This window comes from Cyprinodon variegatus, unplaced genomic scaffold (genome assembly GCF_000732505.1).
Source record: "Cyprinodon variegatus isolate N-32 unplaced genomic scaffold, C_variegatus-1.0 Scaffold17, whole genome shotgun sequence".
NCBI classification, from domain to species: domain Eukaryota; kingdom Metazoa; phylum Chordata; class Actinopteri; order Cyprinodontiformes; family Cyprinodontidae; genus Cyprinodon; species Cyprinodon variegatus.
Genome location: NW_015150470.1, coordinates 1,207,160 through 1,222,366, shown reverse-complemented (window position 1 = coordinate 1,222,366; position 15,207 = coordinate 1,207,160). Strand labels below are relative to the sequence as shown.

At 36.9% G+C, this 15,207-nt stretch overlaps 1 protein-coding gene across 1 annotated transcript in view; it reads right to left on the bottom strand.

Annotated features, from left to right (window-relative positions):
• LOC107092360 (supervillin-like) overlaps positions 1-15,207 on the bottom strand; it is a 75,003-nt gene that overhangs the window by 21,863 nt on the left and 37,933 nt on the right. The window contains exons 9-18 of the mRNA XM_015386804.1: positions 15,052-15,188; positions 14,871-14,951; positions 12,394-12,676; positions 11,975-12,031; positions 9,333-10,020; positions 6,678-7,155; positions 2,592-2,724; positions 2,111-2,167; positions 751-828; positions 122-269 (exon numbers count right to left, since the gene is read on the bottom strand). Coding sequence (XP_015242290.1) covers positions 122-269; positions 751-828; positions 2,111-2,167; positions 2,592-2,724; positions 6,678-7,155; positions 9,333-10,020; positions 11,975-12,031; positions 12,394-12,676; positions 14,871-14,951; positions 15,052-15,188 — 2,140 coding nt within the window. The remainder of the gene's footprint in view (positions 1-121; positions 270-750; positions 829-2,110; positions 2,168-2,591; positions 2,725-6,677; positions 7,156-9,332; positions 10,021-11,974; positions 12,032-12,393; positions 12,677-14,870; positions 14,952-15,051; positions 15,189-15,207) is intronic.

Below are 15,207 nucleotides of genomic sequence, written 5' to 3'. Positions count from 1 at the left end.
ATAGACACAAAAACATGAACAGTTTTGTTTTTCATTTATTTTTTTTGCTAAAAATCTGTAAATTCCTCCAGACCAAGTCCTTTCTTGCATCTTCTTTAAAGCAGAAGGCTCTTGCACTGACCTTTCTTGACCATTCGTGCAGCAACTGTGTACTGGGTGGAGTCATTGGCTGCTCCTTTGCCTTTTGTCTTCCAGGCATCCTCACGTGTTGAAATCATCTGTTTCCTCTCCTCGATTGTCATCTGGGCCTCAGTTTCTTCTCCAGCCTTCTGCGCAGAGATAACAAGATACAAAATAAGAAAGCTTATTAGGTTGAAGGGCCAAAGCTAGTAAAGAGAGCACCCTTCATCAATTTAGCTTATTTCCACTCATAGTAGATTTATTTTGATATAATCTACTGATAATTTCAATCACTGGAGTGAAAGAAATCATCAATTTAATGTTGTTTAAATGCTGAATTTTTACATCACATCCCACAAAACTTCACTTTCACTTCATATTGGAGCTTCTGCCCCTCGATCCAATTATTCATGGCATGATGACATCAACTCAAGTAGAAAGAAAGATTAGATGCATCTAAGCATGCAGGGTGCAGGGTTATCCAGTCCCCTTCATCCTGTTAGAAGCCACAGTCTTAATTCATGCTGTCATGAGCACCAACTCATCTTTACATTGCAAGGAGAACCTTTTGCTGTGGCAAGCAAACAATGACCAGAGCAAAGCTCATGCCGTCCACTAGAGCAGTCCTACCTGTCTATGATCATCAATATACTGGCACTTTTGGCCAAGGGAAATGGAAGGAGAAAAGGTGGAAGAGAAAACAGGCTCCTGAGGACGGAAACATGGTTTTAAAATTGAATAAAGGAGGAAATGCAAAAACATAAACTGACAGCAATGGAAGATGACAAAAGTTGGATGTTGAAGAGAAAAAGATGGATTCAGAACCTGGGAAGTATGATTCAAAAAGAAAAAGTCGGGGCTTAGCTTCCTTTGTAACAGCTGGGAAATGTATTTTGCAGCAAAACATAATATAAAATCCAATCTGTAAATATAAAATCTATCAACAAAATAGTTCCTTTAGTTTTTCTGAAATAAAATCCTCCCTCAAGGGAACATTAAATGCTGGAAACATCACTGGTGTAAAAAAAATAAGTCCCTGAGAGATGACAGTATATTAGTTTTAGTAAATTAGTCGATCCATGCACAATTCTGTGGCTTAGAGTGCAAACGGGTTAGTATTAAGCTCTTTACCTTTTTTTCTGCAAACCTTTCCTGTTTTAGATTTTCACTTTTTCCTTTTTAAATGGATCCTTCACAACTCAGTTGGCTGCCTGAATATCTGTCAAACTAGTATTTTCTAATTAAACAATATCTATGGAAACCATATGTTTGTTCTTTCATTTAAATACAATATTTTAACATTACCACAGTTCTTCTGCTACAACGTGTTTCCCAAGATGGCCATGAGAAAAACAAAACTACAAACAACATAAAGTATCTATATCAGATGGTTTATGCCAAGAGACCTGCAGTTATCTAAGCCTATATATAAAGAAAATAACACACTTAAACAATGAGCAAATTTTAATGTCCCACAGCATTATCCTGCCAATGCCATGCTTGGAGATTGTTAGTATAAAAAACCCATTATCCGTCAGTTGGTACCAGCAGCAAAGCGACAAACAGAAGTATGGAGATACACAAAAAAAGGTAAAAATATATTCAAAAGGATTAAGAAATATCCTTCTGGACATCTGTAGAAGTGCTGGATTTTAAAGACTCACACTATCTATTCTGAAAATGCATTTTGGTCATTGTGGCGAGAAGATAATTTTCATTTCATCTTAAATCAAACATTTGCTTTCCATGTGGGCAGCTGCTAATTTAAGCCAAACTTGAAGTTTTCAAATTTCTGGATTCTTTATTTGTTGTTATCTTTGCTGTTGACACTGCATTTTATATTGGTTCACACATACAGTGTTAGGAGAATGCAAGAAAGGCCGAGCAGATTTAAGAGAAACAGCAAGTGCACTCACACTAACACTGTGATTGGACAGCAGAGTTACCGCTCAGAGCTGATAGGTTTAGAGCTGCTGGCAATGAGCCTTACCCATAGCTGTTCAGACCCAGAGACAGCAGACTGGTCCTGGGCAACCACCCCTTCCTCCTGAGGGGTTCAAACACAGAGAAAGGACTCAGTCAAAGGGAGTTGGGGGGTGTTGTTGCTAAAGATTTGGTGAGGGAAACAGCAAGTGGGATTCCAAGGCCTAAAGTGTCTGTTTCTTCCAACAGAATACTAATCTGAAGCCGGCTTTAGTCTTATTGTTACAGGTTCAAAACATCATTAGGAACTAAATTACAGAAATATAACATGACTGCCCTCATTTCAAATATTACATGAAATCTTTCAATATTCATTTCAAGTAGTTTCCATTTACAGTAGTTTATCCACATCGTGTACTCCCTTCCAAAGATTTTTTTATTCGTATAAACAGTTTTTTGCCAAACTAGTTTGAAGAGAGGTGCTTAGAAATGTTCAAAAAAAAATAAACTGTTGTTATTATAGTCACCCTGAGAACATCTGGACACACCTTCATCTGGCTGGTCTGCTCCATCTCCCATTGCTCAGGCTGCTCGTCGGCTGATGCTACTTTTACCACTTCTTGCTTCTTGTTGATGCGGTTCTTCCAGTCTTCCTCTCCACTCTTCTTCAGCAGTGCCACTCTAACAATCAGCATAGATTCAAATAAAAGGCTTAAAGACGACTGATCTGAAATAATCATAATTCATAAATTTTTTAGTACATAGATGTCTGTATGCTAAAAAACTGGATTTTTCTTAGTTGTAGAGTAAGATAATTCTACTATAACTAAAGGGGAATTTATCATATATATATATATATATATATATATATATATATATATATGAACATATGGTTTCCATAGATATTGTTTAATTAGAAAATACTAGTTTGACAGATATTCAGGCAGCCAACTGAGTTGTGAAGGATCCATTTAAAAAGGAAAAAGTGAAAATCTAAAACAGGAAAGGTTTGCAGAAAAAAAGGTAAAGAGCTTAATACTAACCCGTTTGCACTCTAAGCCACAGAAATGTGCATGGATCGACTAATTTACTAAAACTAATATACTGTCATCTCTCAGGGACTTATTTTTTTTACACCAGTGATGTTTCCAGCATTTAATGTTCCCTTGAGGGAGGATTTTTTTTTTTTTTAGATCAACAGACTAACTACAAACTTGTTTTTATGTATGGAGTTGGTCATTTCCTCTTTTAATTCCAGGACTTCCAAAGCTGTGGATCTCTGTGATCTAAACTCATACTTGGTTTCAGAAGGCAGTTTGTGTTTATCATTGTTCCAATCTGCTAATAGAGAGTATATCTAAAATATTGGAAAACTTAGGGAGTAGAGAAACAGGACTATAGTTTACTAACTGTTGTTTATGTTCAGTGTTTGTTGTAGGATTATTGCTGTTTACATTTTGTTCAGAAGTTGACTCATTTGCCAAGAGGGTTACAGATATGGGTCAGTGGTTTAACAGTTGCACCAATAACTCTTGATTGTTGTCATATTGATATCAACACTCTTAGTGGACCATTTACCATGACATTTTATTAGCTAGAAAAGCACTAAAAGAGTGCAGACCTTCACTAAGCAGTAGCTAAATTTAAAGGAATTTTCCTTGGACTGAGGTGCACCTTTGGTAAAAAATGTATCAAAACTTGACAGACAAACACAAACCCAACTAAAAGCATAACCTCCTAATTGGCAGAGGTAACAACAGCTATGACCTCTCAATCTTCCGCTACTGTGAGAAAAATAGAATTAAGATTTTCTTTGTGATAAGTACATCACAGCAGCTCTCTTTTGTCCCAGGATTAAAACTTTTTTCTGTCCGTTTTGGACTGACGTTTATAGAATACTCATTAAAATTTTAATAATTTGAAATTAATAATCTTATTGTTGCATTTTAATGGCATTATTCAATATATTCAATATGCTGATAATAACTATATCATGCTTATCTAATACTGTAGTCTACTATAATATTCCTCTTTGGATGTCCTTACGATTCTGGTTCTTTTCTTCTTATATTTTTATATCTTTTTTCTGTCTCTGCCATTCTATTCTGACTTCTCTATATGGTGAGCTCTTATTTAACAGTTATTTTACAGTCCTTTAGTGATTCATGGAATATCAGAATGTTTAACTTTTTGATGTATTTTATAATTGGACAGTTTATCATATGAATCTATGAGTATGTTTGGGAATGTTTCATTAGCTTTTTTTTTAATATATTTTATCTAAATGCAATCAGTGACTCCACTGCTCTCCTCCTTAAAAAAAGTCGAAAGCACCAGTAGCCACTGATATGATCAATAAAAAAATACTAATTGCATTGTTATCTATAATGTTTTTTAAATATATTATCCATTAATGTGACTCTCTGAGATGTGACAGTTTATTCAAGTGTAGCGGTTGCTGGAAAAAAGGCACTAAATCTCTTAGCAAGCAAACATGGCTTCTAAAAAAAACCAAGTTCATGAGCTAATAATAAACAGCTAAAGGGTAAAAGACATCAAGTCGGGTTTCCTGCTGTTTTAGCACAAAAAAGCCCAGAATATTCGGTCATTCTGAGGATTTCAGAGGAGAGCAGCTCTGTATTGGCTTCAAAAAAATTAAAAACCCATAATTATAGCATAAAAAGTGAATCTTCAGTGATTCAAAAGAGGTGAAAACCTTACTAAGATACAAAATTACCTCTGTTTTAGTCTATAAATACAGAGGATTTTACTGTTTTTTGACAAATTAGAAAGAGCTGTGTCAGACCCTGTCTTTGGTGGATTTTCATGTTTTGGGTACTAAAGGGTAAATTTTTGACTGGGTCCAACTTTTAAGAATACATTTAAGTTTTACATATCTGGGCCCATGCATGCCATGTATCCTCTTTATCAAGGCCTAATTATTGCCTTTGGATATTCAGTTGTCTTTCTTCTGAATCAAAAAATAGCATTTCTCCTAAATGACCTTCTTTCTGCACAAGAAGCGCTCAATAGTGGTAAGTCAGACTTCCCTCTAATTTATTTTTATTCACAAGGAAAAATCCTAAAAATGTGCTTTAGTAGAATGTGTGTAGATGCAGGCTACAAATAAATACATCACATCTGTGCTCAGAATTAAATATATTTGCCAGGTAGGTGCACACATTAGAGCATCAGACTCACAGACTTTTCTGCCCAGGCAGATCTACATTTCCAAGCTTTATTTTATTAAATGATATTTGGAGGATGAACAGTCCACGACCTTACATCAATTATTATTTAAGCAATTCAAAAAGTTTCCCTTTTAAATTGTTATTTGACAAATTTATGTTACACTCTCTGAAAATTATTATTCTATGAGCTTTCATCATTCATGTTCATCAGGTTTTTATAGTGGTAAAAAATAACGACTGAGCTCGAAGCCATTCTAAATTACTATATCTCTCCCCCCTACAACACCATCCCTATTATTGTCACTCACTGTGTGTGGATCCCAACGACATTACAAGACCTATTAGAATGTGTAATGAGTCATAATCCTGCTTAATTTTTACTATTTGACAAATAGTTTAGTTTCCACTGTTTTAATGGCTGTCACACAGCAAGGCTACAGCTAAATGCATGCATCTTAAACCTTTGCACACTTTATTCAATAAAGCTTCTACTCCTACACCACCAGTTTCAGCTCTGCACTTGTAGAGCAAAAAGTTGTAGGTTCCATTCCAGTCCTTTTGTGCAAAGCATTGATGGAGCCCTAACCAAGACTGTTACCTTTTCTACTAATCTGCATATTGCTGTATGAATGCGTATATGTAAACTCTTGTGTGCGGTCAGTATGGCTGGACGAGTGTTCACAGATCCAGTGGATTTACTTAATAACCTGAGAGGATGTTGGTCAGGGTTTTGCACAGTGCAGATTGTGCAATCCTGCCAAAATAATCTCACCCTTGTACAGGTCTCATTCACACATCTTGATGACAGAATAAATGGCACAAAATCCACAATCACACTGCATGACTGTGAATGTTTTTATCCAAATATCCCGTCAGAGAGGATCAGTTTATTTGCATTTAGAAAGCATAGGTGCATCTTGTTACTTTGAAACTCTTCTCTAACTGGAAACCACTAATTAAACAATTTTCAGTTCAATGTTGTTCTCTGTATTATTCTAAGAAATCCTTAAATCTCTTTCATTAAGATAATAAAGAGATCCATTGTTCAATCCAATCATTTACAAGAAACACATGTTAAAATTGTCAAGTCAAACCTGTACTTTTGCCAAAATATAATCCTAAAGAACACTTGGTAGTATGTCTGCTATTTCCTTTTGGACAATAAGTCATTTATATTTTCTTTACAGTTTGTTTTATTATTTCACATTTAAGGTAAATATGTGTATGTCATTTCTAAAGACATGTTTCTACTCATAATACACATATATAGTAGAATTTTATCCTTAATGCAAAATGCAAGGCAAAAATATTTTAAATATTGATGATATTCTTCATTTCTCTACTCTGTTACACTTGTCCTGCATTTCTACTGTTAATATTCAAAAGACCCCTATGGTACAGTATGTCAATATATACATGTAGAGGAAGAAGGCTATCCCTTACCTCTCCTTGATGGACATCTGTTTGGAGGACATGCCGTCAGACAGTTGATCTCCAGACTCCGTGGGGGACAGGAGGTCTCCAGATTGGATGCTGTTCCTGCTGAAGTCCTCAGGGTGGTCTGGGGGTGTGGACTGAGATTTGAGAGCCTGGGGGAAGGATTGAGGTTTAGGGGGCGTCTGAGGAGGCCCCTGGGGTCTGGTCTGATGGGGCTGGGGGCCCGCCTGAGCGTGAGGCTTAGGGAGAGACTGGATCTGTCCTTGAGGTTTGGGTTGGGTTTGCAGGGAATGGGCGAACGGTTTGGGATACGTCTGTGGGGGCTGGGAGTAGGACTGTGGCTGAATGTATAAAGGTGGCTTGGGAAGGGTCTGGGGGGGCTGGAGGACGTTCTGCTGCTGATGACCACTTGAAACGTAAGACACGGTCCGGGATGATACCTTAGCTATAAGCGGCTTCAACGGACCTGGATGATCTGGCAAATCTGAAGGGAGAGTCAACAACAATTATTATTTTTCTGATTAAAATTAAGAACATCCTGTTTATTTCAATTCCGACATATGAAAATCAGTTTCCCTGCCGAAGACTAATTGTATTTCATTGCTTGTTGTCTGTTTCCTTGTTTTAAACGCTAAATTGTGATGCATTTCACAATGTTTCATTCTCTGAAGCTGTCAGGGTTCTGCCCTCTGCTTGGGTTTATTTTTAGTTTCTTTGTGTTCTGTGTCTTTGTAATTTATTTCTACCAGTGCTGAGTTCTTTATATTATTATATATTAATAATATTTATCTTTATCTCTTGTAAAAAATTAAAGTTATTTAATCTCCAGAAGTTAAACATAAATGTGTCGCTATAGAAATAATCATATTATTCATATTTGATTGCCTGAAGATGAAAGGAAAACAAGTTTGAGCTTCTGAAATAGGAATTGTTTTCATTCAGCAGTGAGTTAACTGAATATTTCAGGAAGATGTTTCTTTGTACGTCAAACAATGCTGCTGTATGAATTCAGACTGTGTTGTATTAGTGTCTGACTGTTTGCACCAAACATGCTGTAAAGAACTGAAGACCATGACTGGAAAGTATGAATCCAAATCGAATCCCGCTTTTGATTAATGACAAATGTGCTTTTATTTCTAAAGTGTACTGGTCAGTTTGCTGGTTTTATATTTAGTACTCCTGCTGTTATTTTTCATACCTGAAATTTTTAAGTATGAACAGCATCTATCTGCCCCACGACTCTTCATCAAATCGTGATTACTTAGTTTGACATCATGATAATAAATTTTAAGTTTAGATTAAATTAGACATGTGATTTAAACATCTTATATATATATTATTCCTCTATGTTAAAAAATAAATAAATAAATAAAAAGATACAAAAAAGGCACAGCGGTAAACGTTTGATCTCTTTAGGGATGACATGGCATTGTGTGAGCATAACTACAAGGGAAGGTGACCCAGATATATTTGTTCAAATGTTTTTGTGTCTTTTCTTTTATTTTTGGCTTTGTCACTACTAGATGTTTAACAATATTCCTATGATTTTTCTTAGGAATATGAAAAATAATGCAAAACAAAACATCCTTTGAATTCATGTTTAAAAACTAATTAAAACTCTTGTTCAAAGTGTTTAATTTCTGCTCATCCCTGTTTTGTTAGACGTTTGCTGATGTTTACAAAAATGTACATTTTCATTAAAATTGGTTTATAATTTCTCCTGTTTTATTGCTAATCACGACATATTCGTGCAAATTCCTACTTGTGGTGTTGGGGAACAACACCTAACAACCTATAGGACCAACTACAGTACAACATGGACTAATGTCAGCTTTTTCTTGCGATGAAGTGATTACTTTTTTTGTGTGTGTGTGTGTGTGTGTAGGGGGGCTATAAAATGTAAAATGAAATAAAATCCCGATCATGCAGACTGAAAGGTTTACAGTGTCACCAAAAGGAGAGTGACTAACTTTTTGACAGGGTTGTATTGTAGGCACTAATAAAGGCAGGGTCATGCAAAACTAATACCGGTAGCTGCTTTATTTAAGTGCATGTGTTGCCCTGTTCTCTTTCTGTGCTTTCATCTCTTTCTGCACTGCTTGTGTGCATGAATGGTAAGAAAACCCTCTCTGGACACAGTCTACAGTAGCAGATAAAAGCAGGTCAGGTCCATTTTGCTGTTGTATGTGAATGTGTGATCCACTGGCGTAAAGTGGTGCAAAGGGGACCACAGCTCCTTTATGGGTCACAACAGTGTTGGGAATACAGTTGATCTAAAATCTTTTGGGCTATTATGAGGGAAGGGCTGCTCTTTCCAGACAAAGAGATTCACGAGGTACATTCATGGAAAAATATGCTAATTAGATGCAGTCTAAAAAAAAAAACGCCTCTCTTCATCAGCCAAATCAAACACTCCCAGCTGGGATGGATGTGTGTGGAGGTGTGTGTGTGTGTGTGTGTGGATCCAGCACAAAGCAGTCATGCGTGGGAGCATGCTACTGAAGACAATGAGGATAATAGAAACAAACCCATTTTGGTTGGAATTTCTATTTTCCTATGCTTTCTTTCCTGTTTTTTTTTCTCTATATATATTCACATATCTGTTTTTTGGTTTATTCCAAAATGCACATCTTTTCTATATAAGTCAGATATATTTCTTACCTGAGATGCCTCCCTGGGTTCCCTTCAGCTCCTGTGTGGAGGAGCTGTAAGCTGCTGCAGCCTCTATCAGTTGTCCTCCTTTTCCTCTTATTCTCTCCCCACCCTCCTGGGAATCTGCAGCTCTCCTGGTGTTCAGAGGCTCCTGCTCTCCCCGCCACAAAGAAGGCTCAGCAGCGTGCTGAGGATGCTGCAGCTGGTCCCCTCTGTCCCTGTCAGAGGAGTGCAGCTTCTCCTGAACACAGTCTTCTCTGGCTCCTCCCTGCTCTCTCCCTCCAGCTTTCTTCTCCTCTACTTGCTTCACTTTCCAGACCTCTGCCGGTGCCTCTCTCTGCTGTCTGTGACCCAGTAAGGATGGAGGGAGAGCAGGAGGGGCCCCTTCTTTCTCTGGACTATCAAGAAGGATGGGGGAGGAATCAGGCTCCCCCTCACTGTGGCCTTGGATCCCCCTCTTGGTCAGTGAGAAATAGCCTGCCGCCCTCTCCTGGTGGATGTTAGTGCTGCTGGGGGCCTGTTGTTGGGCAGGGGCATACGGGATGGCAGTCGATTTCTCTGGATGAAAACCATCCCTGTCGCTGCTGTGTGGGGCCATGGTTACCATGGTGACGGAGGCCTGCGAAGTGACGGCTGCTACAGATCGAACCAGGGAGGCTGACAGCGGCTCCAGTTTAATTTCACCTCCGCTTTTTACCTAAAAATGTAGCAAAAGAAATGCTTAAAAAGACTTAGGCTGCCACACATGACAAGATGGCTTTTAAGCAATTTAGCTGGAATATTAAACACAAAGAAACCCCATATTTGCTTTGGTTGTTTAAGAAACCCATTTATTCTTATTATAATTAAACTGAACTAAAGTTTTTTGCTCTTTGAGGTCAGTTATAAATACACATTTTAACTCCTGAATACCACACATTTAGAGAAATGTTGATAATTTTCTTTTGTTCTTTTTTGTTATTTACTATTAAAAAAACCAATAAAAAAACCATGCAGAATAAAATGATCGTCAAGATGCAAGGAAGACAAGAATCCCAGAGGAGCTTATAGAGTTTCCCTAATTAAGATGATTGGCTTGTTGGTTAGCATTTCTGCACATTAATGAGCACACAGAAGGACAAAACTGCATGAACAGATATTATACTACTAAACAAAGGCCCCACAAAAAAATAAAATAAAAAGTAGGACAGAAAACATTGTACTATGAAGTACATCAAATGAAGATAATTTCTGCACTGGAAGGTGTGAGTTGGATTATTGAATAAATACTGTTTGACTGCCTGTTTGAATACATTGGGTGAGAAATTCAAGAAATGCAGAGGAAGCTGATTAAAAAGTTTAGCTCCTCTGAAGTGACGACTAAATTGAGATAAAGATGTGCCGGATGGCTGTAAAACTTTAATTTAATTTTTTGAGTTGTATAATCATCATTTTTTATGTTTTTATTAATCTTTCTAAAATATTAAATATTTTAGAAAACAGTTGATTAATTTTCTTTGTACACAAATTGGAATAATAATACGGAATAAACAATATGAAGAAATTTTATCTAAACTACACTTGGAGGAAACTCCACTTTGAAAAAAAAATTGCCCTTGCCCACCCTTTTCCCGGTTCCGGGGGGGGACGGCTTTTTGGCCCGTTGTGGTTGCTTCCGGGGGTTTTTTTTTCTTTTTTTTGGCTCTGTTTAAAAGTTGCAGTTTGCATCGCTCATACAAGCTTACTTTCTAAAAGAACATTTGCAATGTTTCCACTATTGCAGACTCACCACCAGTAAGTGAAATGACCCACCCGGAAAAAGAACATCCTCCACTATACCCTTAATTAATCATGCAGTAGGCCTACTCCAGAGTTCAATTCCCGATATCTTGCTTAAATTCTGTTGATTTGGCCATTGATGCTTCAAGAGGCAGACAGTAGCGTTGAAGCAGAGGTGTCACACTACTTAAGTTAGAAAATAGTGAACCAAACCTATCAGGAGCTTATAGAAAACATGACATCGTCATAGGGAATTTCTCCAAATTCTTGACAGGCAATTTAATCTCATTGTATGTAAAAAAAAAAAAAATAATCTCATTGTATGTAAAAAAAAAAAAAAATTTTTAAATCCCTTCTTTTAGGACAATCTTCATAGTGTATATGTAGAATATTATAGTTAAGAGAAACTGCAGTATCATTAGTGAGTTATTAGTTGGTGCACAATTACAATATATAGGGTACCATGTGTTGCTAATGTAATGTAGTGTTATTCTACTTAAATAAGGCTGAGAACGTAATGACCAGTATTGGCAAATCCCAATTCCTGAAATGACTATGATCAGCGCACGGAAAACAAAACATGGTGATCAGAATATTCCTCTGAATAAAAAGATAAATAAATGCACAAGACAAAAAAAATATTGAATACTTTCCCACTTCAAAATATGCCATACTTGTCCGACAAACAAGCATGTCTTAGAAGCACCTGTATCCAAAACATCCAAACAAACACAGCATCCTAGCCTCATGTCACATGCTGCATGTAACATTTAGCATTTATCGTGCTTAAGACATAAAGGCCACTACCAAATAAAACACAGACAATGTTCACGATCATGACCAAACAGGTCAATAGAAAGCCAGAACCAGACATGGACAGCGCAGGTTCTTACGTGTTCTCCCTGAGGGGCGTCTAAGTCCCTGTTACACACCGCAGAGGTTACAGTTTCCTGTGTGGACACCAGTTATTGATCATGACTCACTATTGACAAAATGATGATGACACTGGGTTTTTTTTAACATCAGGCATTCTGTCTCTACTGAAGTATTTTTATAAATCACACAGCTTTTCTTTGAGGTTCTGCCTCCCAACAACAAGCATTGCAATCACTCCCTAACAAAAAAAGATTGTAGGTCAGAATTTGATTTGTTTCTATAACATTAAAATTCAAGTAAACTTCTCTATTTTAAACAGAACAGGCACATTTTCCAAATGTATCACAATAGATGACAATTCTAAGAGTGATTATGTGATGAAAAATACAGATATATTTAAACACACACAGATTAATTGGTTTTGAAACCACTCTACCTGCGCTACTTCTCCCAGGGTGATGGGTTGGGTTTGGAAGCGGGTGTTTGCTCTTCGTTGGCGAGTGTCCCCACGAGATGCTTCTGCTGGTTTGTCTGTGGGTTGGGCGAGGCGGTTAAAAAGAGCCATTTTCTCAGAAAGGCTGAGGGTTGAAAAGTCCGGCTCCTCGGGCAAAGGCTGTTCGCCATTTTCCTCTCTGCCAGCCGGACTCCGTTTCTGGATATCCTGTGTTTCCGTCCCCTGCTCTTGAGCCAAGGAGCTTGGTTGAGAAGAGGCCTTAATGCTGCGGATGTGAAGGTAATATATCAGAAGCTTCTCAGAGGAATATAAATAGCACACCTTGAACCTTTTCCCCCTGCCATGAGGGTGAAACGTTTTATTACTAAATATCAGACAAATGACAGTTGAACAAAAATTCAATCTATTAGACTCCTAGCTTCCCTCCAAACAATAGTGAACTTTCACCTACGTCCGCCCCATATCCTCTCCTATGTCTGAGACTGTTCTCAGTCCACCTCACCTTCTCCTTTATTCTACCACCAGTGTCTGGTCCCTGGGGGGGGAGAGACTACTCTAATCCTTTCCCTACTGTATATTATTCATCCAAGCAAATTTCGATTCACAGCATCAAAGTCTTCTGCCGGGGCCCAAGCGGCAAAAATCGTACTTCAATCATGTCAATAAAACTTTCCTAATTGCAGCGTTTCTCTTTCTCTCCAGGTTAAAATTATAGTAGACATAATAGAAAATAAGAAAAATACAAAAAATTGGCCATCAAGAATAGAATTTCTGCTCTGATTCCTCCCTAAATAATAAAGCATAAACAAGTGTGCCTTACCCGATTGTTCCAACTGTCTCAGATTACAAGACACTGTACCAGAGCCATAAGTAGATCAGTGTACGTATGCCAGATTATAATATAATGCACCTGCATGTCTGCAAGGGTTACAGTAATCCCTCTGCTGTGCTGATAAAAACTTGATAAATAAAAACAAATCATAAAACTCAGGATTTCAAACACAAAAAAGCTCAAACTTTAACCTTTTGCATGGTAGCAACCTCCTGCATAAACATTAATAGTATCTGCTGTAAAGGCAGCATGCGTTTGAAAAACATTAAGTAAACAAAGAGAGGAAACACATTTGGGTGAGCTTAAAGTGCATGTCCTTAAAACAACCAGCAGGGGGAGGTAAATATGCACATCATCTGTTGCAGATTGATTTAATTGTTACTTTGAATTGTAAAACAGGGCAAAAACTCCACTCCATTGATTTGAGCATTTACTCAACAGAAAAAAGATGTTAATATTATGTAACATAAGTTGATAAAGTTTCTTAAAAAGGGTTACAGTTTTCTTTTTTTGTTTTCTTTTTCTCTTTTATTTGATTTGTAGATTGAAAGTTAATGGTTGTCATCATTGTACAGAAAGCACAACTGTTTCTTTTACATACTGGCATGTATTTAAGTATATATTTGTACAAACTACATTCAATAACAATATGATTTGGTGCATATTTAAGCAAATGTATAAATTCAAGAGATATTTAATCCCAACATCCCTTCTTATTTGCACCAGTGCACAAAAAATATCCATTACTTAACATGGTCACATTTTTTTTCAATTAAATTCCTATTTTATATTTGAGGGAAATGTTGTTCCTTAAGAACAAAACATATTTTTTATCTTTGATAATTCCTTCTTCTGTCGTGTTAGTGCCAAAAGACAATTGCAACCTGATAAATGTTTGCAAATTCCTCACATTGCTGCTTCATATCCATATTTGCTTCTACATTGGAGCAGTCAGACACATAGTATACAGTTCAAAACATGTTAAAACCATAGAGTCATTCCATAGCTCTGTAAATGGTTAAAACATTTTCATAAAACGAAAAAGAGCAGCTAAAAATAAAGCAAAACAACTGTGGATCTATAAACATTAGAATTGTGTTAATCACCTAAATAAAATAAAGTAAATGGCTTTGAAAGTCGAGCTAATCCTTCAATGCCCTGTTTTCATCACAATTTCTCTAGGTTAAAATAAAATAAAAATATATCATGAATTATTTTTTAAGTATAGAGAAGCTAAATCCTTCTGCAGGAACATTAGGGCACCGCTCAGTGTTTTTGGCGTTTTATATGAAATTTATTTAAATCTGACATTTTGAAAAGCTCAGTTTATTTTCAGTCTGTTAACAAATTTTTGTTTAAAGTGTATGAATGAGTCATAATTATCATCCTGTTTGAAGTATCATTATGTTTACAAGTTGTTGTGTTACCTCATAGAAACAATCTAATAGTGTTAATTACTTCTATGCTTAAAATAAATGATTGAATATTAATTATTATTCTGTGAGACAATATTGTATAGATCAAAATAAAACCAGATATTTCCCTGGGCATATCACAATATTTAAATAAGATGTTCAAATGATATATTGGAAAAGATATGCGAGCATTGCAAGAAGGCCACGCCCACCTGATGCTAGTTAGACTATTGCTGGCTACCATAGGGCTCCGGGCTTGATTTGGACTTGTTTGCGCCCCCTGTGGTTGGTCACTAAAAAGTCGAGACAAATAGACAAAGCTATATTTGTTACAAAAGAAACAGGAAATGTAGATGAAGGAGGAAAAAAAATAAAAGTTAGATTGACATTTACCTGGAAGCATTGACCACCTCTTTGCTGGTCACAGGTTGTGTGTGAGAGCGGTCCTGAACTCTTCGCAGGCGTCGCTCTATGGCAGCATTCCTTGAGCGCGGTTTGGGAACACCTCCCTCAGATGTTTTTTCTAACTCCTAAAAAGAGGGAATGCCA